The sequence below is a fragment of the Syngnathus scovelli genome, chromosome 1, assembly GCF_024217435.2.
Source record: "Syngnathus scovelli strain Florida chromosome 1, RoL_Ssco_1.2, whole genome shotgun sequence".
Lineage (NCBI taxonomy): Eukaryota > Metazoa > Chordata > Actinopteri > Syngnathiformes > Syngnathidae > Syngnathus > Syngnathus scovelli.
In genome coordinates, this window is record NC_090847.1 from 15,933,500 (window position 1) to 15,960,969 (window position 27,470).

The 27,470-nt window shown below is 40.7% G+C and overlaps 1 protein-coding gene across 3 annotated transcripts; it reads right to left on the bottom strand.

The window, feature by feature from the left end:
- Nucleotides 1-1,359: 1,359 nt before the first annotated feature.
- Nucleotides 1,360-27,341, bottom strand: slc36a1 (solute carrier family 36 member 1). Of its 3 annotated transcripts, none has more exons than XM_049749974.2 (12): nucleotides 27,161-27,341; nucleotides 24,802-24,909; nucleotides 22,182-22,236; nucleotides 21,998-22,088; nucleotides 20,961-21,049; nucleotides 20,049-20,138; nucleotides 19,231-19,315; nucleotides 16,817-17,044; nucleotides 15,081-15,179; nucleotides 14,832-14,998; nucleotides 14,048-14,217; nucleotides 1,360-4,704 (listed from the first exon to the last, which is right to left on the bottom strand). In XM_049749974.2, exons 2-12 carry the CDS (start codon nucleotides 24,833-24,835, stop codon nucleotides 4,451-4,453), a joined length of 1,362 nt encoding a protein of 453 aa, XP_049605931.1. In that variant the 5' UTR covers nucleotides 24,836-24,909; nucleotides 27,161-27,341; the 3' UTR covers nucleotides 1,360-4,450. The 3 variants fall into 3 exon arrangements, with proteins under 3 accessions (XP_049605931.1, XP_049605923.1, XP_049605939.1); XM_049749966.2 differs by having other exon boundaries at nucleotides 22,182-22,296; XM_049749982.2 differs by lacking the exons at nucleotides 21,998-22,088; nucleotides 22,182-22,236.
- Between the last annotated feature and the right edge of the window lie 129 nt (nucleotides 27,342-27,470).

Sequence of the window (27,470 nt, forward strand, 5' to 3'; positions counted from 1 at the left end):
GACTTTTACAGCCTAGGAAGGTGAACATGCTTTACTTCAACGCATTTCATTTGTGTGTGTGTGTGTGTGATTTCTATATGTGCATTGTTAATGTGCCGTTAATGCCGCCGCTGCTTTATATTCAGCATACATCTCTTCTTTGATGTCCAACACAAAGTTAGTGTCAGGGTTTTCCAGGTTATCTTTATCGTATGATTATGTTGGAATGCAACCTGTAATAAATAACCTAGCTAGATTAGTTTTATGCTTATGCACAGCGACCAATGGACTCTCCACCTGCAGGTGTCTAAAAGGACTTTGTCTCCCGTGTGGTTCTTGCAAAATAAGTTGGAGTGAGCACAACTCTAACAGTTAGCATTCAAATCTAATTGCACGTGAACTACTTTCATGCATGTATTATATTGACATCAAAGCCATAACAGATGATTTGGCATTTAGCAGCCTGTGTGTTACACACATAGCCAAGCGAGGCGAGATATGACGTCAACTGTGTGCGTTCACTCAGGAAATCAGCATCCTGCATTTTCTATATTTCAATGACATAAAAACAGAAATTGCTTTCAGTGGCCCTTCTACATCCCACCCTTGGGTCTATTAATCCAACAGTCTCGAACTTGGGTTTTAAATTGGACAGTGATTTTAAGTTCTACTGGCAAATCAGTGCTATTGTTAAATCCATTTTAGGCAGCTGGCTAAAGTACTGGAATGCACTTTACTTCGGAATCAGCCAGTCCTCCCTCAAGCATGTCCAGTTGGTCCAAAATGCTGCCACTCACCTCCTAACTGGAGCTTGTGAGAGGGAGCACATATGCTCAATACTAGCATCTCACCACTGGTTCTCAAGCCCTTTTTTTGTAGAAAGAATAGGTTGCTGGCTTTAGGATAAAAGGTCCTTGATCAAATTCATATTGTTATATAAAATACAAAATCATCCAGCGTTTTGCCACAAGGACTGTCACTATTTTGCAAAACCCATCACAGATTCTACATTTGGCCACAATGCTGAGATGAATTTCAAATTCAATTTAAAAAAATACTTTACTTATCTTAAAAGGGGAAAAAGGACAAGGAAAAAATACACAATATTAAATAGTAATAATAACGTAAATAGTGATAATATAGAATAAATAAATTGATATTTTCCATTTTTATCATAGGTAGATCATTTTGACTTGGTCATCTTGTGAGTAGCTTTCAAGCTGAAAAAGTATGGGCAACCCTGTGATAGAAGATAACAAAAAAGAACACAACAAAAAATTAATGATCACATCATTGAACTTTCATTTGGTTTTGAGGCCTTTTCCCACGGAACCGTTTGTGTGAACCCCAAACCTTTTCTAAATTGTAAAAAAAATACAATTTTGTCTTCAATATCCTTTATTTGTTGGCAGGGAAGTAGTAGTGTAAATGGAAATGCAAATGCACAAACACTGCATTTGTCAACTAAAATAAATGACGTGCACTTCAACAGTTAAGAGTTATTACACTTTTACATGATTTGAAATGTTTCCCTCTGTCACAGTGCAGCGAAGGCTGAGTACACACAAAGACAATCAGGCTATTTTTGAGTCTGAGTTTTTTGTCAATGCCTGTTCAACAAATAGAGAACATAAACATTTGTGTTTTTTTGGAGGGGTTGACACCAATAACAATAAAAAGCGGCAACACTTTGCCGGTACATTGCTGTTAGCACATGGCATACGTACTATGTCATATCTAGCCACTCGGTTCCCAAAGCGCATAGCGCAATGCACTTATTTAACGAAATGATAAGGATGTTAATTATTGTCACGGAAGCGTGATTGTGTTTTTATGTTACCAGTTGTTGAATGTGCATCATTTAACGCTCACATTTGTCATCGGGAACAAACTGTCGATGTAACTAGCTGTTGTTGTCTCTGTAATACAAAGTGACATGTGTTAATTGTTTGCATTTGTTGCAAATGGCTAGACGACATAATCATTAAAAGAAATTGGCCACTTAGGGTGATTGATCAGCCATTAAAGGATGGGTTATTGCATAAAAATGGAAAAATCGAGATCGGTGGCTGATCGACTGGAGTTAGTTCTACTTCATTTTGTTTGTTGGGGGGTAGTAGTATAAAAGTAGGTGCTCCAGACGACAGAAACACTTGGTAAACATCGGCGCATACACAGAAATGTGTTCTCAGCTAACCTTTCGCAGAACTGGATTCTAGACAGGAATCTTTATGTGTGGTGTTATGTAGGGGACACCGCACAAAAACCAAAACTGTTAAATGCCTCATTTTACCTTTGTGTGGGATCGATCATAGATAAATCATCTTTTAAGATTTGGGCGTGTACCAGGCCCAAAATGCATGTATGAATCTCATAACAACTTACGGTTCTCACTTTGAATATGTTACACAAACATAATGAAATGTAAAATGACAGTGCCTTGTAATGAATTACACTTTCAACAAACCATCTACAATGTGCTCTACACTTTCATTAGTTAAAAGATAAAAATGCAAAATCGGACAGTCAAAAAATAAAAATGTAATAACAAAAAGAACTGATAGAATTTGGTCGTTGAAGGGGTTGGCTTTGCTTGAACTTTCATTGGGTCTCTTAATCCAGTAATCCCTCATTGGTACTACAATCCTAACCCCAAACCCTACCTAACCTTAAAGCAGTGGTTCTTAACCTTGTTGGAGGTACCGAACCCCACTAGTTTCATATGCGCCTTCACCGAATCCCTCATTAGTGAAAGTTTTTTTTTTTAATTCAAGACAGATGTTTTTTACTAATGCACACAATGAGCTGTGCATGAACATCACCTTGTTCAAAGAACAAAACCAACACAATGCATGAACTCGCAACAAATTACATACTGGCAAATCAGAAGCTACTCGATAAAACAGGTTTGTTCGGACCTCCTCAGTGGGGGCTCTGTCGAACCCCTGAGACCGACTCACCGAACCCCTAGGGTTCGATCGAACCCAGGTTAAGAACCACTGCCTTAAAGGGACAGTAAAGCGAGGCCAACATTGGCACTTATCGGTAGGACTGTTAAAAAAGGATGTCAGTGCTCCAATTCCCCCCTGAAAACAAACTCAAAAGTGATTTAACTTTTCTGTTTGGAACAGAATGGCGGTGGACTTTCTGATGGCCACTTTTTGGGCGGGGTCTGCTTGATTTGACACATCAGCCAGACCACGTTACAAAAGGAAACAATCTCAATTTCTCTATTGGAAACCCATCACGTCATCAACCAAGACATGGAGGGAAGGGGTGTGTGGCCCTAATCCGCATTAAAAGTGGGCGTTTTTAAAGGCATTCGTTATTTCATTATTTCTCCAAAATGAATGGATAAAATATAAAATGCTCACTTTTTTTCCATTTTCCTGATAAAAATAAATACTTTAACTGGGCTAGTCAGTGAAAAATGAACAATCTTCACTTTACTGTCCCTTTAAAACCTATCTGCGCACCTGCCCTCAACGTTTGCTAAACGCCCTATAGTCCTAAAATTTCTGAACCCAATTTCAACTATGAACCTCACCACTGATGAATTCCCCAAATCTTAACGCAACATTCAATCGCTCATCTTAACCCTAACCTCTAAACCTCTCGAGTTTAACTCGTAACCTAAACCTAAATTTTAACCTCAATGCGGACTGCTAAATTTAACCCTAATCCCTCAATCCACCTCAATCACTTAACCTAACCTCAACCCAAACCTTCACCCAACAGTGTAGTTAAGTGTGGGGAAGCTAGAGAGACAACATTACAGGTGTATCGGCAGAAAACGTTACATTTGGTTGAACGGCAATGAGATCAACATTATTTTTGAATTTCCAATATGTGGAAGTTGCAAAGGTTTTCTAAAGTGCATTTTTGGACATTGTGGAAATTAAATTTCTGGAGATGCTCGCTTCATATGTGTACAATTAAGGGGAAAAAAAACTTTGGTGTTAACAAAATGGCCATTGGTTGAAACTACAGTACTTCAAACTCGCCAATTCAAAGCACAACATGTTTAATGTTAAAATACACACTAAAATGACGGCCTCTGCGTTCTTTATGTCCATTGTTCCATTGTTTGTATTATTGCCAATGTTTTACGTGACAGGTTCGGGTGAATTGTTATTTTATGTTCTATACAGCACTATGTTAGGGTAACACATTTTGTGAAAGCCCTAAATATGCTTTTTTACTGCATAAGGCAAAAAAAAATCAAAGTTCAACTTCAATTTTGTTGATTGGGTCTTGGTAAAAACTGTAAATAAAAATGAAATGTATTAACAATCATGTCAGTAGATTTTAAAATAAAACATGCTGAGGTAGCTTGACCAAATGTCAACAAACTCAAAATGTAAAAAAAAAAATAGCGAGCACCTACCTGACGGACACCATGGACACACGCACGACACAGCGATGATAAATAAAAACACCTCGTCCGAAATAAAAAGTCTCAACGCCGTGGCTACTGGAGCTCATGTTTGAGCGCATTGCGGGTAACGATCTGCTCGATGGCCACGTACGTGCCCGCCAGGAAGCCCACCAAGCCAACGAGGCTGATGACCAGGTTTTTGGCGACTGATGCTGGCGCCAAACCCTCGCTGTGGAAGGTGAGCATTTGCAGGATGGGTGGGAAGATAAGCGCCAGAAAGCTGCTGCTGACTGAGCCCACCAGCGAGATGACCAGGTCCAGCTCCGGGATCAAGATGGCGAGGGCGCCTGGTGATGACAAAAACGCAAGGATAATGTTCAAAAGTTCATTTTGTTGAAAAAAAAAAAAAAAAAATGCTCTGACCTAGTCACAACACATTATTAAGCGTGTGCAAAGCAAAAAGTAATTTGCCCTTTACGACACTTGCTCCTGCACACACGCGGCCATTTCGTGGGCCTGGTCTGACAAAGGTGCTTTTGAATGCAATCAATGGCAGTCTGCTGCCAAATTAACCCAAGGGCCAATGCCAAGGTCGACTTTCATGTGACAGTAAGCAAAGGCGTCACTCAGCTATGAAAGGACGCTCTTCAAAAAACATTTAAGACTTTCTCGCCCATCAATCCAGGCGAGAGAGGAGGAGGCTGGGGAATTGGGAGACGGGCCTATCTCTGGAGACGAATCCCGACTTTCAAGTCAAAGCGCTAAGGTGCATGACTGCGGCTAAAAGACACAATTCAGCCATACAAATGGCTTTCATGTTACAGAGACAAAAGAAGAAAGATCAATGTCCTTTCCCCCTGTCCTCCAGCTAGCACCTCATGGAAGAAGACCACTTAATGCTAATGGATAATGATTCAGTCCTAGTGGATGAATGACGTTATGAAAAGTCATTTAACCTCGTCTACGGCGCAGGCCCTCCCTGATTGTAATAGCTGGCTAAAGCAGATGCTAAAGAAAGATGAAAAAAGTGTATGTACAATGGAGGTACGCTGTGGCTAAAGCTTACAGTTTCTGTAAAAAACTGTCTCTCATAGGTACTGTGTAGTTCTGCTAGCTGGCTAAAGCTAACTTTGTATGTAAAATAACAGTGTTTGTGGTCATGTCAGTTGAAGCTAATACTCACGGTGTAGGTAAAACAGTGTGAACATAAGACATGGCTGCGTGTTGATAGTGCTTCTTGCACTCGAGGAGCATCATGCTCATGCTGCATGTTTAAAAATCCTCTACACAAGTTTTGACCAGTCAGACCTCTCAAGAATAATGATGATAAATAACATGAGAAGCACAACACAGAACTACAGGTAGCAAAATTAATATAAGGCTTGTTTGTAACTCAAGATTCCAGTTCCACCGAATCTTATTTGCCACCTAGGAGGTGAGGATTTTAGCTTCTTAGGGGGGAAGTTACGCATCTGCACCACAGAGGATAATGGTTTGCCAGATAATGTTCAGCTTGTGCACGGGTGTCAAACTCAAGGCCCGAGGGCCAGATACGGCCCGCCACATCATTTTATGTGGCACACGAAGACAAATTGTGCATCAAATTCGTGTGTCATTACTAGAATTGCAAATTGTCTTCACTTTTAACAATGTTTAAATATTTGACCAGTTTTGACTCGAATGATTTGAAAACGAGTTATTTGTCAGTTTGTTTTGTAGCTTTTACTGTATATAATATGAGGTGCTCGTACATTTATTTGGGTTGACAGTCATAATGGCCCTCCGAAAGAAGCTATGACTATAATGTGGCCCGTGAAAAAAATGAGTTTGACACCCCTGAGCTAGTGTGTGCAGCTCGTGGTTTGTGCTTCGGTACACCAAATGTAAAGTATTGCCTAGAGTTTACAGGCAGCAGCCCGGACCTGTCCATCCATCCATCCATCCATCCATCCATCCATCCATCCATCCATCCATCCATCCATCCATCCATCCATCCATCCATCCATCCATCCATCCATCCATCCATCCATCCATCCTATCCATCCTATCCATCCATCCATCCATCCATCCATCCATCCATCCATCCATCCATCCATCCATCCATCCATCCATCCATCCATCCATCCATCCATCCATCCACCCATCCCTGATTGGTGAGCTTAGTAGGAGAACAGGGATGCTGCATTTATATGTAAAACAGTTGATACAACAGTTTCTGGGTTAGTCAGGGGAGCAGCAAAAAAACAAATCTTTGACGATTACGTGATTCCGTTAGCTATGTATTGCTTCTGTTTTGATTAAAAAAAAAAAAATAGTAATAATTCGTTCAGCCCCAATAAATTCATAGATTGGTTTTATTCTAAAATAAGAATTGAGCTTGGATTCTGAACCTGAGCTTTCAATGGCAAGCACGACTAAAGAAAAAGACAGATGATAAGACGGGAACATGGTGTTTCCAGACATGACATCTTTAGATTCAGATAACACAAAATAACCTAATTAGTCCCAGGATGAGAGTGTATACAAGTCAGAAAAGACACTATTTCAATTCAAAGATGTCTGTTGAAGTTTTATTTTCATACATTGCATTCTTATCCAAGTTGATGAAGATCTTCTTTTCAACTTGCCACAACTCATCTTGTGAGTCATTCTGACAAATAAGGGTTATAAACTCGAGTTAACAAATAAGCTCGCCAAACCTAACATGAATGCAAGTGCCATCAGTTTTGTGGTTAGTGAGTAACACAAAGGGCACTACTTTTTTTTATGCGTTTGAGAACACATTTCTTCTTGAAAAAAGCAAGAAAAATCCTGTCCAAACATGGAAGGTTTGATTGCTCTGGAACACAAACAGATGACACTGCGTCCAGCATATTAAAACCAATGAGTTGGCGTCCTTGCTAAGTATTAACGAATCACAAGCATATGTTACCACCATCAGCATAAATAAGGCCAATTGGATCGTGCAAGTGTCGGTCCCAGAGGGCGATAAAACAACGTGTAAAAGAACAGCAAGCCCACATGGTGAATTTAGTAGGAAAATACATTACAGCTCTTACCGCAGATTGTAAATAACAGACATTGTCAGACTTTGTTGCCAGTGTTTTATGGTATAATGCACGAGAAAAAGAAAAAACAGTGAAATGGAGGTTTGCGCTGGACGATTTACTTTGCCATGTAAACAGCTCACTCGTATGCCATGATTGCCATAAATTGTAGGGCTGTGACTGTGAAGTATGACAAATAAATATGTTTTGCTGCTTGTTTAGCCCGCGTTTCATGAATAAATCCATATAAATATGTCCTGAAATGCCGATTTTTGTGTGCAGCTGCCCTGGTATGGAAAATAGATACGCTGAAAGACGGGACACACGCTCAACCACCCAAATGTACCACATTCACTAAGGTGGATCTGGCAAAGTGCACTTTGCAAAGGTTTTTACTACGAGCTTTAAGTATTTTTTTCCACATGTGGATATGAAATTGTAAATTTATAGTATTGTTTTCAAACAAAATACATTGTGTATACTGTAGTATTTGTTCAGTATACTGTATTTTATGGCTGCAACAATGAATCGATTTAGACAAAAATCGATTTTTATAAGTGTTGTGGCTCACGATTATTACATCAGTTATCTACTGTGTCCCCCGATTATGACCCTAGTCATCCGCTCTGCAAATGTGTATTTCAGCGTGCAGCGCTATGGGAGCCAGAGTTTGCTTTCAAGCTACATCGCTAAATAGCTAAATATGAATCTTCAAAGTGCAGAAGTGAGTACAGCGATTTCCTACCTTTGATTTTGATTGATTTGAGAATGAATAATGCGAACGTCCAACGGTCACTGTTGAAGCCCCTTTAGTAACAGACAACCATACGTACCAAAATGGAAACTCATCCTACACACTTGTATCGTTAACGACTCAGGAGAAGCGATAGAACTTAAAAAGCTAACCGGCAGCAGGAGGTGAAGAAGCTGGTTGTAACGTTAAAGGTGAACAAAGGTCTGCAGAGCAAAAGGCTAGGAACATGACAGCCCCATTGAGCGGCGGCACAGGGATCCCCCGCGGCACGCCACCTTTGCACTGGAAGCTCGCAAAGCAGTCTCCCGTCCTTTCTGGTTGCCATCAACAAATCAACAGTGCATGCAAGCCTCACTGGACAGGAAAACATCACTTAAACGAGCTGAAATCAGAGCACACTCACGTCAAAACTGCGACAATCACGAAGTTTCACATTTTACCGTGGTACCATTGAGAGCGTCCTCACCAGTTGCATCGCTGTCTGGGGTGGTAACTGCACTGAACAGAACTTGAAGGCCCTGCAGCGCATTGTGAATACGGCTGGTAAGATTATTGGTGCTTCGCTACCCTCCCTGAAGGACATTTACACCTCCCATGTCGCCCGCAAGGCAACCTCGATTGCCAGAGATGTGAGTCACCCGGCTCACTCTTTGTTTGACCTTCTGCCCTCTGGGAAGAGGTACAGGAGCCTGCGCTCCCGCACCACCAGACTCGCAAACAGCTTCTTTCTCCAGGCTGTTAGGGCCCTGAACTCGCTACCCCCTTCTGCGTAGCGTGCGGCACTGTTGCGCTACTTTCGGGAATGTCTGCTGTACGCGCACTTGCTCCTTTTTTTTTCTGCTCCTCCTATTTATTTATTGTTGTTTATTATTGTTGTTGTTGTGTTATTTATTCATTATTTATTCAGCACGCTTTTGTTATACTTGTTTACTTGTTGTCTGTTGTGAGCCATGTCTTGTCACCGTGGGATAGGGGGGAACGAAATTTCGGTTTCTTTGTGTGTCTTTGGCATGTGGAGAAATTGACAATAAAGCTGACTTTGACTTTGACTTTGACTTTGAAGTCACCTTATAATTCAACTTCCACTCTGATCACTCAAGACACAGTCAACAATCATTTCCCATTTATGTACACAACCTTTTTCACTCAAATTACATCAGCATATAGATATACGCTTTTTCCCATCAGGAACAGCACAGACACTATTATTTACATTCAGATTAAGTTAACTACACCGTTACTGGCCAAGAAAGACCCCAAGTACACTTTAGGTCATGTGAGTTTTCTGAATGCCCAGTGGCACCGTACTGCCTCACACAGGTCAGTCTTGGTAATAAAGCAGACGCTGATGTGCGTGCACTGTCGGTCATTTCAAGTATACAGTACACTAAATTCTATAAGCCATCCATCCATCCATCTCCATCCATCTTCTTCCACTTATCCGGGGTCGGGTCGCGGGGGCAGCAGCTTCGGGAGGGACTCCTAGACTTCCCTCTCCCCAGCCACTTCATCCAGCTCTTTCGGGGGGACCCCAAGGCGTTCCCAGGCCAGCTGAGAGACATAGTCTCTCCAGCGCGTCCTGGGTCGTCCCTGGGGTCTCCTACCGGTGGGACATGCCCGGAACACCTTCCCAGGGATGCGTCCAGGAGGCATCCTGATGAGATGCCCGAGCCACCTCATCTGGCTCCTCTCAACGTGGAGGAGTAGCGACTCTACTCCGAGTCTCTCCCGAATGACCGAGCTTCTCACCCTATCTCTAGGGGAGAGACCGGACATCCTGCGAAGAAAACTCATTTCGGCCGCTTGTATCCGGGATCTCGTTTTTTCGGTCACGACCCATAGCTCGTGACCATAGGTGAGGGTAGGTGCGTAAATCGACCGGTAAATTGAGAGCTTTGCCTTTTGGCTCAGCTCTCTCTTTACCACGACGGACCGGTACAGAGTCCGCATTACTGCCGACGCTGCACCGATCCGCCTGTCGATCTCGCGCTCCATCCTCCCCTCACTCGTGAACAAGACCCCAAGATACTTAAACTCCTCTACATTCTATAAGCAAAGTACGTAATCTGGCCCAGTCTCAGTCTTTGACCAGCCCAAAGTCTAAGTAAAGTCAAACTAAAAGCTAAAAATGCTTTCATGTGCATGCATGAGGGCCATACAAGCAAGCAAGAGCTAAGAGCTCATGTTGCCAGCCAAGGAACTTTGTTGCTGTGGAGCATTAAACGACTCTTGCAACTATTTTTTTTTAAAATGGCAAATCACGACAATGCAAAAAGAGTTCATCATGAGTCATCATGTTAACAACATTTCTATTTCCTGCATGGTGAAGGGAAGAGAGGAATAGAAAAAAAATCATCAATTGATTGATCGTCATTAATTTTATAACCTCTAAATCATTGATGATCAATGACTAAAGGTTGGAGACATTATGGAAAGGCCGAATGTGGACTACTTTCCCCAGGTATGCTGTAATAAGGTTAGTGTCTCTCTCGAAAAAAAAAAAAAAGAAGCACGAAACACCGTGGGGTGCTCATCTGAACACCAAACTATTAATGTATACTCCTTGGTTCCAATGTATTCTTTCAATATTGCTGGAGACTTACCTACCATAAAATCTCATGTAATAAGCCCCCCAAAATCAACCTTAAAAAGTGTTTCTTTTTTCCCCGTGCATAACACGGAACTATCCATGATTATCATCTTGTCGCATGTAGGCAAGTGCACAAACAGTCACACTATGTACACTATTAAACATGATGGTTGAAATTTGCCCTGTTTTTCACTGTTTTGGACAAGCACTTGCACCTTTTCTGTTTTGAAGAGTAGCGTGTACGGGGAAAAATGGATTTACTTACGTCAGCCTGGTTTGTTAAAATGTGATCATAAATGGCAACTATCAGGCTGTCGCGATCAAAGCATGGAGAGTCATTTATATCTAATAAACTGCCTTTACAAAGTAAGCCACTATTCGAATATTAGTTTTGGATGGCGTTCTGTGTGATATGTTTTCATTCCAAATTAGAAAGGCGGGCAAGTAGTGCTCCAGTCTGACAACAGCTGCAGCAAAAAGACCAAAGCGTCTCCCTGGAGAATATCAGGGAACTAGCAAGCGCTTCTTCATCCCCTCAAAGAACGAAGTCCTCTGAGGCATTTGCTAAGCCTGCGTTCAGAAAACGCCTCTCCGCTTCAGTCTTTCGATGTACTCTTGCAAAAGCATCTCGATATATCCTTCCGTTCTCGTTCCCCGGTTGCCTTCATCCCAACCCGAAGCCTGTCTTCTGAATTCCGCATTCAACACACGGCAGTGCTAATTAAATTATGGGATGCCTGCGGAATGACCTGCGGACGTGAAGTGGTGCATGTATGCATTTATTCCCTCTTATTGGCTTATCAACATGCAAGTGCGTAACGCTGTCCGCGTGAGTCGCTATACTCACGGGCTAAATGAAAAAAAGTCCTAAGGCGAACGCAACCAGCGCGGGGGCACGGGGAGGGGGGGCGGGCACAGGGCTACCATGAACACTTTTCATTATTAAGTTATGCAACGCGCAGTTCGAAGTCCTGTTCGCTGTTACCGTCAGCACGTTTCCATAAATAGTCAATTCAGTTCGCAACCCCGCCTGACCACCGACATGTTTGACCAGCGGCGTGTTTGAAGTGTTCGAAGCGGAAATTTTGCTCCTTCACCCATTCCGCCCACATGGAATGAAGTGAACTTTTGGCCGCGTCGTATCGGCAACAGACGATTGGGGTTGACAATGTAGTTACTACATCACATGCATTCTCATGAAGGAGCAGACGCACAGCCAAATAAAGTTTTCATTTTGTTTGTTGTTGTTTTTTTTTTTAACACAATGAAATTAAAACAATGTGTGACAACAATTTCACTGCGGCGTTTGGGACCGAGGGGCATACAACAATGCCAGCTTCTTTTAACAGCTGAGACCAAGACAAAAAACGAGCAGAAGGCTTGGAGAACTGGGAGAAAAGAAGTTGGCAAATTTTATGAGGCAGCTGAATTTTTTACAACCGTTTCGCCATCAACCAAGACAGCATTGTCTTCCTGTAGGTGTCTGGGGCAAGTGAGTTGGCGGTCTCTTCTGATCAAATGTAGAATCTATTAGGGCAAACAACAACCTAACACGAGAACGCGTATGATGTCGTATCCGCAAAAAATGCGCTGCAAATTCCAATCTGATTTCAGTCTGAAAATTATTTTTCAGAGCCTTGCAAGAATACCAGTTGTGAACAGCTAAAGTATTAATCTGCTATTTAGAACACGTGTGAGTCATAAAAGGTGAAATGAAAAGGCTATTGTTAACATATTTTAGGGCAAAATTTTGCAGAGTGCAGCTTTAACTATACAAAAGTTATCTGGATGCTGTCACCACCTCTTTTTGTTTTACATAATTACATTTATTTTAAATATTCATTTGCATTTGAATGTTGTCATTTGTTGTTGATTCAGTGTTGATTCACTTTCAATTTGTTTTGCCGGAAAAAGTTATAACCTGACACTATTAAATGTATTAATAAAATAGTTATTGACATTTAGCTTTGTTTCTAAACAAGCAAACTTTGTTACTATTCACCAAGGTGAATTTAAGAAACCTGTTGATTCTATACGAATAAAACCAATTGGTCATTGTTTATACTGCATTAATCAGAAAAAAAAAGTGGCACAGCGTAGAGAACTGCTCCTCAAATGAAGTCACTGATTCGTACTTTGCAAAAAAAAAAAAAAAAGACCTCGAGCTTTGAACAGTCGGAATTAATGGTTCATTTTCTTTTTTCCTCTGTCTTGTATGGTTACAGTGAAGAAAACCAAGAACCAAACAGACACAGGCACTCTGCCGTTTTGGTTTGAAGCAAGCTTCAAAGACACGATTTTGGTAAATTTGTCTGAGTACTACTGAATTTTAAAACCATATTCTGGACAGAATGGTGACGCTAAATTGTGAAAATGCTTCACATTTCCTAATTGTGTGTATGCAGCAAAGTTTGGTGAGTCGCTATTAAATATGAAACTAATAACGCAGAGCTCAGAGTTTGACCAAAACATCTCACGTGTGATTCATAGCCACCCCCTATTATCACAAGTGGGTAAATGCAATAATGCCACTCAAAACACTCTGATTTTATCTGCCCACATAAGGGGGTGCGAATTCCTATTCAACGCTCGTAGCTTTAATTAGGTTTCTACTCTGAGTCATACCGCATTAAAAGGAGAGAATTTTCTTTGAACTCCGATCAGACGTACAAATTAGCACAGGCGCAAAAACCAGACACCCCTTTTAAAGAGGATCGACACGACAATTGTATAAAAGACAAGAAAAATGTGAGCTTTTGACACAGCCATCTGGAGTGCATACGTGTCAACTCAACCAGAGGGAATGCACATATAAGTTATTGACTCATAATAAATGTAGGAGCAATAACACGTAATCTTAAAAGTGGTGGGAAAGGTGCTGCAGTACTGATGCACTCACTGAATTAGGTAATGTTGATATGAGGAGATCCAGAAGTATTTGCGAGGGCACAGCGGCCAGTTAAACTGACTTACATCTGAAACGCCAGTTTGTGTGACGGTGCGCAGGTCTTTTCTATTCTAAGCATGGGAGAATGCTGACATACCCTGAATTCTGAGGTGCAGTGGAAATGAAAACCACGGTTCACAGGGCCCTTTTACCAGGAGCTTCAACTATCAGGAATACAAAGTTGCGGGGCTTATTGGCAGAAAAGGGTTAGAAACTGTGTGTTTTGCTGTTTCTTTGGATTTTGTGTGTGCCACTTGGGAGATGACCATAGAAAGGGAACTTATGGTGATGACATGTGACACGTTGACAGCATGTTGTAAAAGTTGACTAACAGTGACATAATTTAACTCACATGTGAAGACGACAAGGATGGCGCGGAGCAGCAGGTCGACGGCCATCTCCCATTGCTCCGACACGCGGGCTACGACCGATGGGATAAGAATCTCGGCAGGGACGTAAAACTGCAGAGCGAAGGTGATAAAGATGCCGAAGCAGTAGAGCAGCTTGACAGCCTGGTAGGTCCTGGATGAAAATGAGAGAGAAGAACGAAAGCCAGAGCATGTATTGTGTTGTATAACAAAGCATCAGTGCCTTCTATTTTTTCCTTCTTGTGTGATGCCAACACAAAAGGGAGAAAAGAAAAACACTGCGTCCATCCATGCAGAAGAAAATATATGGATGGATTAATATTATTATATTATTAGGAATGAGATAAAGGAAGATAGCTCTACTATTTTAAACTTGCAGTTCTATGCCAGAGGAAACAAGCATTCAGTCTTTTCCAAAGTCAGTCACTTAACCCTTTAACGTTTGAGCGTACCACATGTTGGAGAGTTGCTATGCAGAGAACAGACTGGATGATTTGCATCACCAACTTGCACTTATGTTAAACACACAAAAAATAATGCTGAAGGGTTTTAAAAGCAGGATGATTTTGAGGTGCTGGCTGCACACACCGGAGAACGGCATTTTTTTTAAACAAATGTTTCTGCTGGTAATATATCCACATTTCTTTATACAGTTGCTTCTTAAATCAAGAGCCTTTTTCTGAATAGTGGATGCATAGCGCTGCTCACAAAATGTGGCAAGACCTCTCAAAAATACCATCAAGGTCTTCTACAGGGGCTTCTTCTTACCAGCAGTTAGGCAGGTTAAGGGTGATGCTGCCGCCGATGTCAGCGCCAAAGCACATATACCCGATGGTGCCCAGGCTGATATAGAGGAAGGTGACGATGCCCATTCCCAGGTAGAGGACTTGGGGGAAACTCTGTGGCCTGTGCATCTTGTTCTCAAGTGGGAGGACCTAGAGACAAAAGCAACAAGTGCGCATCTAAGTATTTGCTGTGTGTGCGTGTAAGGGCCTTCTTTGTTGTTCTTACACGTACCACTCCGATCCCTTCAAAGGCGAAGATGGCCGTACCGAAGAAGAGTGGATAGGTTTTGGCTCGGCCCACCATCGGAAGGTCGATGGGGAATTTTATGTGCTGGAAGGGGAAGAAAATGCAAGAGAAAACTATTTATTTATACTCTCTTTTTTTTTTTATTATCTAACTAGCCTCATCGAGATTAAAAGGTCCTTTACAATAGAATAACCACACTCAGGACTTGCATACCATGCATACCTAACCAGGGCTTGGAACCCAGTCAAAAAGTGCATCACAAAGAAGACAAACATTTGTCACTCTGAAGTACAAGTCGCATTTGGGGGGGGGGGGGGGGGGGCATTTATTTTAGCAAAAAAACAAAGAGACAAAGAATAGTACAGCTTGGAATCACTTCCCAAAATTCCTCTTCCCTAATCGTTTCAACCCCACAAGTTTTGCTTTTTGCAGAGTGTCATTGAACTTCCCTGCCATGCTCTGCATACACGCAATAATGACGATTAATGCATGAAAGGAAGCTTTTATACACAAACCCTCATTATGGGGGACAAAAGAGAAATGCATATGATGCCGCTTTTAAGTTAAAAGCAGTGAATTTGGCTCTTAACGAAGGAAATATAGAGCTGCTCGTACTGTAGAGGCCGGCCGGCCATTAGAGGGTAGTGCGCTACTGTTGATGACATCTTGTTGCGTCACCCTTTTTCTTTATTTCCCGGTCACGTCTACTCTGTAGCTATACACGTAGCTCATATTGCATTGTCAACTTTGCCCCTGTAAGTGGTCCCATTTTATTTATTATCAGTTGTGTGTTGCTCGTGTTCTCCTGCACATTAAGTTTATTATTGTCATCGCTGAGATTTATACATGTTTGTATGTTTGCAGAGCTCCTTCATATCTGTCAATGAAGGTATTGTTAATAAAAGGTATGCGTCCCCAAAAAAAAACGTCTCTTTCCTAACAATATTCTTTGTGTATATTCTCTTACAAATGGTCATTAAACATAAAAAAAAAATGCATTTTATATCCAGTGCGGCTTACATATGAACAAAACAAGATTTTTTCCTAAATTTAGCTAGTGCGGTTTATAATCAGGTGCTGCTTATAGTACAGAAAATACGCATAACTCACAATTGAAAACCTTAACACTAGATTGAAACCATAGCCCAAGTTTTTCTGTTATACTTACCATTAAATTATTCTTTAGATTTGGTATTAAAACTCACGTCTAAGACCAATAGTCCACAGATAAGACAGCTCTTTTTTTAAATAATTCAAATAGATTTGACAAGCAAGGGGGGAAAAATAAATCAATCTAAAGTTTTTGTTGGACTTAAATGTCATCAGTTTGAAAAGGAAAAATTCCCTTCACCATTCAAATGTTCAATTAAAGTTGTGATTCGCTGTCTGTGCCCAATCACTTTACTTTAAGTGTCAAAGTGGACAAATAGCTTTTTATGCAAATTTACAGCAGGCATATCTCACAGGCATTCATAAAATTTAGACTCATCTGACCAACTCACACGTAGTGAGTGAGCATTGAACCCTCGCCACCCCAAAAAACTATATTATACTGTGTGTGTGTGTGTGTGCGTGCGTGTATATACATGTAAATATCCACACACCATATATATATTAAATTGTGTGTGTATACATGCGTGCATATGTACGTAAGTATGTTTGTATGTATGCATGCATGCATGTATGTCTGTATGTACCCCTAAACACTCGGTGCGCTTTACCGTGATGGAGTAAAAGTAGATGAGGACCAGGCTGGCGGCCATGACCAAGTTGGCGATGAGCGAGAGCGGCGCCAGGTACTTAAGGTTGGGCGTAAAGACCAGCAGGATGAAGGCAGGCAGGAAGCAAAGCATGTAGAGGCGCGAGTCAAAGCTGGGCACCAGCACCTGCGTCTGGTTGCCGCCGTCCACCTGGCAGTTGAAGGTTGTGGCGTTGGCCGCTTCCACCACCTGCCAGAAAGGAAAAACAAGGCAAATGCACTTACTACTTTTCTAACGATACAATACACCAAGTAAAATTGAGATTTAGATGTATAAACAATGTACGGTTATGAACAGTCAAAAACCATGTCCAAAAAAAGTTTTAAAAAGGCTTTATTGAGATTGAGTTGCGATGATGAATCGACATTTTACCCACAGTGCAGATGATGGATGGATGGATGGATGGATGGATGGATGGATGGATGGATGGATGGATGGATGGATGGATGGATGGATGGATGGATGGATGGATGGATGGATGGATGGATGGATGGATGGATGGATGGATGGATGGATGGATGGATGGATGGATGGATGGATGGATGGATGGATGGATGGATGGATGGATGGATGGATGGATGGATGGATGGATGGATGGATGGATGGACGGACGGCATTTTAACCGCAATTGTAACCAAAATGTGTTTTATTTGAATGAATATGCTTCATAATATAAATATTTCTTGAACATGGCATAAGGTCAATGTAAAACATTTTAGATTAACAACTAGTCAAACGGCATGTTTTTCCTAAGAGTCTTTACACGATCAATATTTGTGGGGCAGATAACTGCTCAATGATCCCATCAGAAGATGAAGCAACAAGTATTAAATAAGTTATTTAATTCATTCATTCATTCATTCATTTTCAAAATGGACAGTGTAAATTAATAAATATTTACACGAAAATATGACAGATTATACCCGCTGGCTGTAGTCCCTTGTCATGTTGATATAAAATTTTAAGTCGGGTTGTGAAATGATTTTTAGAACTGATTTTCTAACAACCCCCTCCCCTGAGCCATCATCTTATCGTTAAAGTTAAAGTCCCAATGATCATCGTCACACACACATCTGGGTGTGGTGAAATTTGTCCTCTGCATTTAACCCATCCCCATGTGATTTTAATCCATCCCCTGGGGGAGAGGGGAGCAGTGAGCAGCAGCGGTGCCGCGCTCGGGAATCATTTGGTGATCTAACCCCCCAATTCCAACCCTTAATGCTGAGTGCCAAGCAGGGAGGCAATGGGTCCCATTTTTATAGTCTTTGGTATGACCCGGCCGTGGTGGACAGGTTTGGGTGACCAACAATCGTAGGAGCTAATTTGCCTGGGGCAGTCGAAAACACAACTCCAAAGACCCCTGTGGTGAATAGGATATATGTGTTTTGTGGACTTGGAAAACGCCTCGGTGGGGGGTGGTTCAGGAGTACGGGGTACCGCAATCCCCGATACAAGCGGTTGGATCCAATGTATGAACCAAATGTATGAACCAATGTATCATTGAGTGCAGATAGTCTGAGGGGGGTGACGACTTACGGCGTATATAAGTTTATATAGTATACATATATAAATATATATATAAACATATATATGAATTTATATGCGTATAGCGATCAACAAGTGGTTACCGCATCCACCTCACAGTTCAGCGGTCTTGGGTTCAAATTGAGGCTCAGACCTTCCTGTGAAGAGTTGGCAAGTTCTCCCCGTGTATACTATATATGTGTCCCCATGTTTTCGCCGGGTTCTTAGGGTGCACATTCCAAAAGCATGCATGGTGGGTTAATTGTCTGTAGGTGTTTGTCTACATGTGCACTACAATTGTCTTGTAACTGGTTCAGGGTCTAACCCGCCTCCTCTTCAAGGACTGCTGGGATAGCCTCCAGCACACCTGCGACCCTTGTGAGGATAAGTATGGATGAATGAATGAACAAATGAATAATTTATTAATTATTAAATCGACAATTATAATCTTATAATGAAAAAAAAAAAACGTTTGTTCCATTGAAATCTTAACCCTGGTTTGAAACCTCAACAGGCTTTTAATCTTTATTTGAGAGTATAAATTAAGACTTTTGTAAATTGTCGGTTAGACTTTTGAGATTTTGGTTCCACTTCACATTTGAAAGCTTTGGGCAACGTCTAAACCACCAACAAGAGAGAGGCACTGCCACTTAGTGGCCTTCCAAGACACTTACATAAATCCTGTTTTGTATGAGGTTCAAGTGTAGCAATAAGCGTAGGTGTCAAAAGGTTTTTTTAGCAGCATGAGTTTGAAAGACCATAGCATTCATTTGAGGCCGATGGTTAAAAGACACAGTGATCACAGATAAAATGGAGGTAGCTGTAGTGAGTACAAATGTTGTGTTTGTTACCTGCTTGACATTGTCACTTAGGAAAACAAAGTAAACGCAGCAGAAGCCAAGCTGGGTTATGATAAGAAACAAGTTGACTATCCGTCTGAAAAAAAAAAAAAAAAAGGCACACGGATTGATCATGACAAGCTTACACAAGTGTAGAATTGACTGCAATACAACAACAGCTACAATACAATACAACTTACTACCGTATTTTCCACACCATAAGGCGCACTTAAAAGCCTTTAATTTTCTCAAAAAACAAAGGTGCGCCTTTTGTGTGGACCGAATTCCAAAATTTATAAATGATGTTGTGTGGCTGCCGCCACATGCAGGGCCGTAATATGTACCGTAATTTCCGAACTATAAACCGCACTGGACTATAAATCGCACCAGCTAAAATTAGGGGGAATTAAACCAATCTGTTTGTGCAACGCAAACAGCATTAGGACCCTCTAAAATGGCAACGACAAAGAGACATATGCTTACAAGGAACAATTCAGGCTTTCTGGAAAGCCAGGATCATTGCCAAAGCGCAACTTGTCAACCACAAGACAATGAGGAGATGGAATTTGGCATGTTTAATGGCGAACTTGCCCAACTGTTTAATTTGGATACAGATGATGAGGGCTTGGAATGATTTGCATATGAATATCGATCAACAATAATGTGAGTACAGTACAGTACATGGTTAAATAGTAGAATAAAGTACAACCAAACTCACTGTCTTGCTCCTGTGACGGTTTTCGTTTACTGTATGTCATGCCATCGTATGATGAAGCGTCGTATGGTGTGGAAAATACGGTACTCATACTGTAGAGACATTTTTAACTTACTTTCCCCAGTGCGAGTGTCTCCTGAGCCACGACACATTCTCCATGCCATACTGGACCGCCTCGCCATAGGTCAGAGACTGCCTGTTCATCCTGAAAAGGCAAAACAATTTTTACAAGGACATTTATAAAAGTCTAGACCAAGATTATTATAGCTATTGAAAAATAACTACAACTGCAATTGGGGGGAAAAAAACATTTTGTTAACAAAACAAAATAAAAACACTTTTGGAACATGGAAGGGAGGGAAAGCTCCTTTCATGCTGAATTGGTTCAGAGGGTAAATTATCTTAGCTTTGTTGTTTTTTTTTTAATCTACAAAAGAAGCCACTTGGCAAAATTGGTGCCAGCACAGTTAAAGGTTATAACAGTTTTTGATTTTTTTATTACATCTTGCTTGATTTTTTAACTTTTCTTTTTAAAATACAAATAATTTTAATTGAGTTTGTACATTTTTTTATTAGTTTCTCAAATATGGTTTTATTAATTATTTTATGCTTGTTTTTTGTTTTCTTGTTTTTAATATTAGTATTAATTTTATCCTTTGTTCTACAAGATATTTGTTGGGTATGAGAAAAAAAAGTCCTAAAAGTTTTTAAAAAAATTATTAACTTAGAATTCCATTGACCAAGAATAATTGGTTAATAAATAGAAAAAAAAAGAAAAAACTGAATTCTCATTTTTCGCGCGAAGTAGTAACGGTATATGCATTATTTAGAAATTTAAATACCAATGTTCGTATTGAAATAGCCAACACAGTACTTCTTGTTGGACGCTAGAGGGCACAGGTGTATTGAAAAACAATTAGAAGAGAGGTTTACCTTGCCAAGCAATGCAGTCAGTGTCCAACCTCAGAATTACCACACTACAATAACCCCCCCCCCCCCAAAAAAACAAAAAAAACATGCCACTTACTTGGCACTGAGGTGGTGGGAACAGTCAACCAGCACCCTCATGCAGTGCACTGCAATGAGGCCCATGCACAGCAGGCTGAGAGGACCCAACTGGACATACACACCACAAGAAAAAACACACAAACACACACAAAGACATTTAAAATGATGAATTTCAATACCCTACAAAGACAACATTCGCTGGTGTCAGGTCGAAACATCTTAAATCACAATTTGGTAAAATGTGCATTTAAAAAAAAAAATCGATATCATTGGTCAGTCCACACGTGAAGATGTTGTTTTTACTAAGTATTCATCAATCTCACGGTTTAAAAATGGCTTGCTCTTTGATGATACAATTATGCCATTTTGGGGGTTTCCTGAAAAGTGACTATCTTGGAGTTATAAAGCTTTCACCAGCAACTAACCAAAGGCATTAGTTTACCAAGAGAGGCCCAGCTCGTGAATAATGAAATTCGGTGTACAACAGACGCCTATTCATATAAAGGGGGTGCTTCCAACCTCAATGGGAGACCGACGTCTTGTAAATTTTGGAGAATAGTTTCTTGATACTTTAGTGCAGGGGTCACCAACTATACAAGTCAGAGGGGCAGAATTTTACCAGACAGTCCTCTTGGGGGCCAGACCCACAAATAAAAATTAAATTAAATTGAGTTTTGGCATAATAAATATTTGATGTTTATTGTCTATATATTTTTTTCCATTTAATTACAAAACTGAAGGCATTTTCAGCCTTTATAATCTCAGTTGTTGCTTTGAGTTGCTTTTGTGTTACGACAAATTTGTCTTTAAAGTAGAACAGGAAATGGCCATTATAACTCTGACCCTAAAACGGACATTTCTAACCAAAGTTTGACAGCAATAGAGCCCAAATTGACAAGCTTCCAGTCAAAATGTGAGACTCTGTGTGTTCTCTGGCATGGTTTTGTCTACTCATGATAGATATGCCAACTCTGGCATGGTTTTGTCTACTCATGATAGACATGCCAACTAAATTTCATGTAAAAAGCTTTGCGGGTTAATTTAAAGGGTGCTCACCACCAGGCCTGCATTCTTAACCGCCAAGGGCAGACCCAACAGCCCGGTGCCAATGTTGCCCTTCAACAGGTGGATCAGAGTCTGACAGAAACTGCACCAAAAACAAAAAAAAAAAGGGGGGCGGGTTAATTTGCCCATCACACAACGAGGCTATATGCGGCCGCATTTCTATTGGGCTACGTACGAGGTTCCCGTTTGCGTGCCGATCCTCTCGTAGTGACGCTGTGTTCGTGAGGGTCCTGGAGGGGAAGGACACAGAGCATCCAATTCGGATGGGTTTTGATCAGAGAACAAAGACCCTGTAAAAGGGTGAGAAGACAGACCTCAGCAACACATCCTGCCGCCACTCATTATCTTGTAGACAAGAAATTCAAATGCTTAAGAGTTACAAATTCTAGAAACTAAACATCATCTGACTGCTAGCAACACTGACTGCGCTTTTGTAAACTAGCTTCAGACTCAACTACTTTGCAACTACTATATGTTCTTAGAAGTGCTAGTGTACATCAATGTGAAAAACTTCAAACTACAGAAACTGCTTAATATGTATTACTGTATAATTAAATATGCATGTACATACTAATTGAAAAATATCTTCCAAATAAACACAATTAATCACCCAGCCCTAACCTACAGACAATTCCTTCTGTCAATTTCCTTAAGTTGATCTTTTTTGGCTTGAAATTGTGGCATATACATAGACATGTGCTGATCAACGCATTTACCACATAGAAATGTGCTGGTCAACACATTTGCCAAAATGCCGCTGTCTGATGCTCAAGGGGAAGTGAGCACTGCTGGTGTGAATGTGATAAGAGATGACTGCATATTTTCGCAACGGCAGGAGGAATATGTGCTCGTGATGTTAGACTTCAACGGGTCAAGTGAACACGAGGCCAAGAACATGTATGGTCACATGACATGGTGGTCACATGTGGTCTCACTTAAAAGTGCTTCGATGACAAACTATGAAACTCCATACATGACAAGTAGTAAAGTTGTAGCGCCAGTACCTAAAGAAAAACATGTAACTTATCAAACTCAGATAATTATAGGCCAATTACTTGAGCAAGTATATTATCAAAACCTTTAGAGCAATTTTTTTTTTTCCTCAAGATTCTGTTCTTGCTGTTATGTTTCCCTGTTTTGACACGACAAAATTAATTCTGAGAACAAAAGAAGTCGTGGTTGACCTCAAACTAAAGACGGCACTCAGCAATGTAGCACGCCGCCGTGGTGTTATGATGCATATGACGAGCTTTAACATCCTCATTTTAACAGTGCAGTGTCAGGCTTTTAGCGACACCCAAAAAATATCTCGATGGACTGTATGCACGCATCTATTCCACATTTGGGGAACTGAACACATGCTAATGTCGTGGCTATAGCGATAGCATCAAACTCTGTGAAACACACTCCCAATTTGCAGAAATTACATCAAGTTACCATAAATTACGTTTTACTTCATTATTTGCTCGAGTTATCCAAGTGTCGACGATGTGATCACTTTTCTGTTTGATGGTGCATGCAGGCTTATTTTGACATGCTCAACCCAGCTTTGTTTAGAGGGCACAAAAACAACGACAAAATAGAATAGAAAGCTTTTAATGTCCCATTCGATGGTGCACTGCAGGTGCAAATAAATTGTGCTTATGCAATCATAAGCGACCATCAATAATAACATAATAATGACAAGAATATACTCCTAACCGCAGGATGAAGATACCTGTTTCCAGAGAGGGTGAGAAAGAGAAAGAGGGTGAGAAAGAGTGCAACTTCGTGACAGACAGACTACCTTCATCTAGTTAATTACTAAATAGTTTGTTAAATAGTTCATTCAGAGTGTATAAACGTTATATTTATTCTATCTAGTTGTTATGATTGTAGTATAACTCAACGTCCAAAATACGCAGTTCAATATTATCGTCCATTCCCGGAATCATGTTATCTCAAGGTGTCAAAGCTTACGGCATCTATCTACAACGATTATATAATGTCCGGCATCCAACGTGTCCCATGGACCTGGTCCACATTACGTAGATAGGCGGCTTGCTTACTGGTAGCACCCTTCAGTCTTTTTGAAAAAAAAAAAAAAAACACTCATGAGCTCTAGCGTCTTAAGTGTACTATTGTACATCATACAATATTATAAGTCAAGCGTTAGCAATATGGCAGTGGAGTTGAAGTGAATACAAGTTCACTGTACCTGCATCCGGCATGTACGCAGAAAAGTCTATTTACTAATGGAGGTGCCATTAGCATGCTTGCATTCTCCATATGGCCAGTCTTATCTGTTCAGCATCTAGCGCCTATGACTAGGGATGTCGCAATAATCAATAAAACAATGAATTACACGATAATTAAACATGAGCTCGATAAGTTTGTCAGGCTGGATAAATCTTTACCAAAGACAATTGGTGATGAGTTAACTTGTATCTGTCACAAGTTGCTACTGACCCCCTAGGCGCCTGTTTAAGCGTAATGAGTGAACCTTCCTTGACAGTTACTTTGAGAGGCGGGGCACATGGCGCATCAGAGTTCAGTGTGAAAACCCGAGAGTAATGGAGACAGCAATTTGAAAAAAATAAAAATAGCGTTGGTGTCTGCAGCGTGATTTCATGCGGCAGGATATTCGGCGCAAATTTAGCCCCGGCCTCTCCCTCCCGACATTCGTAGTTCCGCCCCGATTCTTTTAATGGCTCCAAAGATAAACTTAACAGATAATATCAAGTAAACATCAAATAAAATTTCCTCTTCAATGAAATAATCTTATATCGTTTGTAAACATCCAAGACACTCCATACCTTCCCCTCGAACGTCATCGCTGGAGGACATCATGTTGGCAGTGTGTCTCCCAACCTCTCGGGTCCTAAAAACTTTCCGTCAGCGAGTCTAGCATGGGTGTCGCTTATCTGTGGGGAAGAATTCAAATGTATTTAACGTCAACAAACAAAGCTTGTTAATGACCACCTTTGCAATGACTAAAGGAACAATTACATTCAAAGACTTGGAGCCAAATAGTGACCGCTTCAAAAGAACCTGCTTCATAGTCAACCAAATAAAATGAAAGCAGAATTCAGGTACATGACGTGAGGAAATCAATATTTTGCTGGTGTCTTGCCTAAGGCCTGGTGGTGACGTTGTGGCTGGGGCATAGCGGTTGCGCGTGCACGTCTCAGAACGGAAACACCAAATAAACATTTTGCCCCAATTATATGAATTTTGAGACTGACTTGAGCCAAAATCATAATCATGATTGCAATTCCCAATGGAAAAATACATTTTCCCTGCCAGTAGGACTTTAGTCACAGTGTACCATCAGAGGGCAAAGTGTCTTTATGATGAGCAAATCAGCTCTTCGGTTTTACCACACAATGAAACTCCGTCACGCAACTCTCAGCTTGTATCAAATCAATGGCAGTGTACTCAGTGAGATATATTAAAAGCAGTCCAGCAGTAAACGGGAGCAAATATAACTTTTAACAGGCTATATGAGCAAATACGTTTCAGTTTTCATACTTTTTAAACGATTTCTGTCTGTCCATTAATCATCAACGTGCTAACATTCGTGGTAACATCTTTTTTTTTTTTTACCCTTTCTCCGTGACATGTCACGTAGAAGTTCTTGTAAACAAGTGAAGCTTAGCCTGGCAGGGGTGCAAGGAAACCCACCAGGATTGTAAAGCACTGGAGGAAACCCTTGTATAAAAAAAATAATAATAATAAAAATAAAAAACAACAAAAGGGTTGTGTGTTTAGTTTTATGTTAAATGTTTTATGTCAACTGGGATGTCATGAAACAGTCAAAGCATGCACAGGAAGAGTAGAATTAGTCACGTGCTTGCAGCAAGCAACACTGCATGCAAGGTGGTGTTCACACTGCATTGCATGGCCTACTGCAATGCCTTTGCATGCAGCCAAATATAATCACAGTTATGATAGTGCTTTATAAAATTAATTTCATTGTTTACATTATATTTTATTATGCTATACAATACAGTGGGGATTACTAAAAACAAGTTGTTTTGCTCATGGGGGGCTGGAACAAACTAATGGCATTTCAGTTCATTTCAGTGCAATGTAGCTCGAAGATTAAGGCCCAACTTTAATGAAAATGTCTAACCATAATGTACATTTTTTTCTTCTATTCATTTTTTAAAATCACACGTTTATGGATACACCTTTTCATCCTGAACAGTAGCTGTAATGCTACTTGCAAAAAGGAATGTTTTGGCAGCCCCGGGTCATGTACTTATGACAAACAACTCACTTGTCATATTTTATTCCAACACTGTTTGTATTAAGTGAATATAAAAAAGTAGTCCAACCCGACTCAAAATCACAAGACAGACATGGTAAGAACTGAGATTATAGCGTTATTTATACTAGGACTGAACGATTAAGTTTAATTGCCTCCCGCCGTCAATATAGTGTTTGCAATTTAATATGCGATTTTTTTTATTCAAAGTCACCTTCGCGCATATTACACTAACAATAAACGAATCTGTATGACTATAAATAACAGATTGATTAAACAGAACTGTTTGGATGATCTTCTAAATTTGGTTGACGCCGAAATAATGGCAAATGAACCACGAATTCATATGAGATATTAAATAATAATGATAATATTTATTTATCTACTTGAATTACAGTTTGAGTCAGACTTTCAACGCACCTCACGAAATTCTACGCAAAAGTGTGGCAGCTACAATAACGCAACCAAATGTCTGGCATTATCACTCTAATGTTTCGTGAAACTGCGTGAACATGACTTGTTCAACATAAGTAAACCCAATCCGGGAACGATCTTCTCCCATTGACAAATCACCGGATGGGCACAGGCCAGGAATATTCCACCGACGAGAAGGCTTCACCTTAGAGGTGGCTACGCGGACCTGAAACATTGAAACCGCACCAGGGCGACTACTAGCCAGTATAACGCAAAGATAACACGACTCGGGTGATCTAAAAATAGAATTCGTGACGACAGGTTACATGAAAACGACTAGTTAATCGCGCCAATTTCAACCTGTTACGACCGTGCAAGCCATGAAATAGTAAAACAACACAAATCAACGAAGCTAGTCAACGTTAGCCATCCTTGAGACAGTTAACGCGGATTTACAGTGCGCCATACACAATACATTTTTGTTCTATTACCTCAGTAAAAGGAGTCGTCCACGCTGTCGACCGTCGACGCGGTGCTTAAGGGTCCCCGCTAACGTCTCCAAAAAGCTTTTGTGCTCATCTTGCCATTGTGGATTTGACAAATCGCAGTGAGCGTCTGCGCTCGCTCGGATGCCAGGAAAAGTCGGCCAGAAGCCAGCCGCGACGTCACGTGACACGAACTCGGAAGTAGCCTCCCGTGCGCGAAATCGTACTGTTGCTATGGAAACAAAAATTGTTGTTTTTTTTGCGGCCACACGGCCGCAGGACCATGTAACAAATACAACCTTTTTTTTTTTTTTTA

Excerpts from the sequence above, each read along its gene's own strand:
- slc36a1 (XM_049749966.2), bottom strand. The coding sequence starts at position 24,835 with ATGATGTCCTCCAGCGATGACGTTCGAGGGGAAG. Across the intron at positions 22,297-24,801 it reads CGATGACGTTCGAGGGGAAG|GGTCTTTGTTCTCTGATCAA; the intron begins GTATGGAGTGTC and ends ACCCTTTTACAG. Across the intron at positions 21,050-21,997 it reads TTAAGAATGCAGGCCTGGTG|TTGGGTCCTCTCAGCCTGCT; the intron begins GTGAGCACCCTT and ends GTGTATGTCCAG.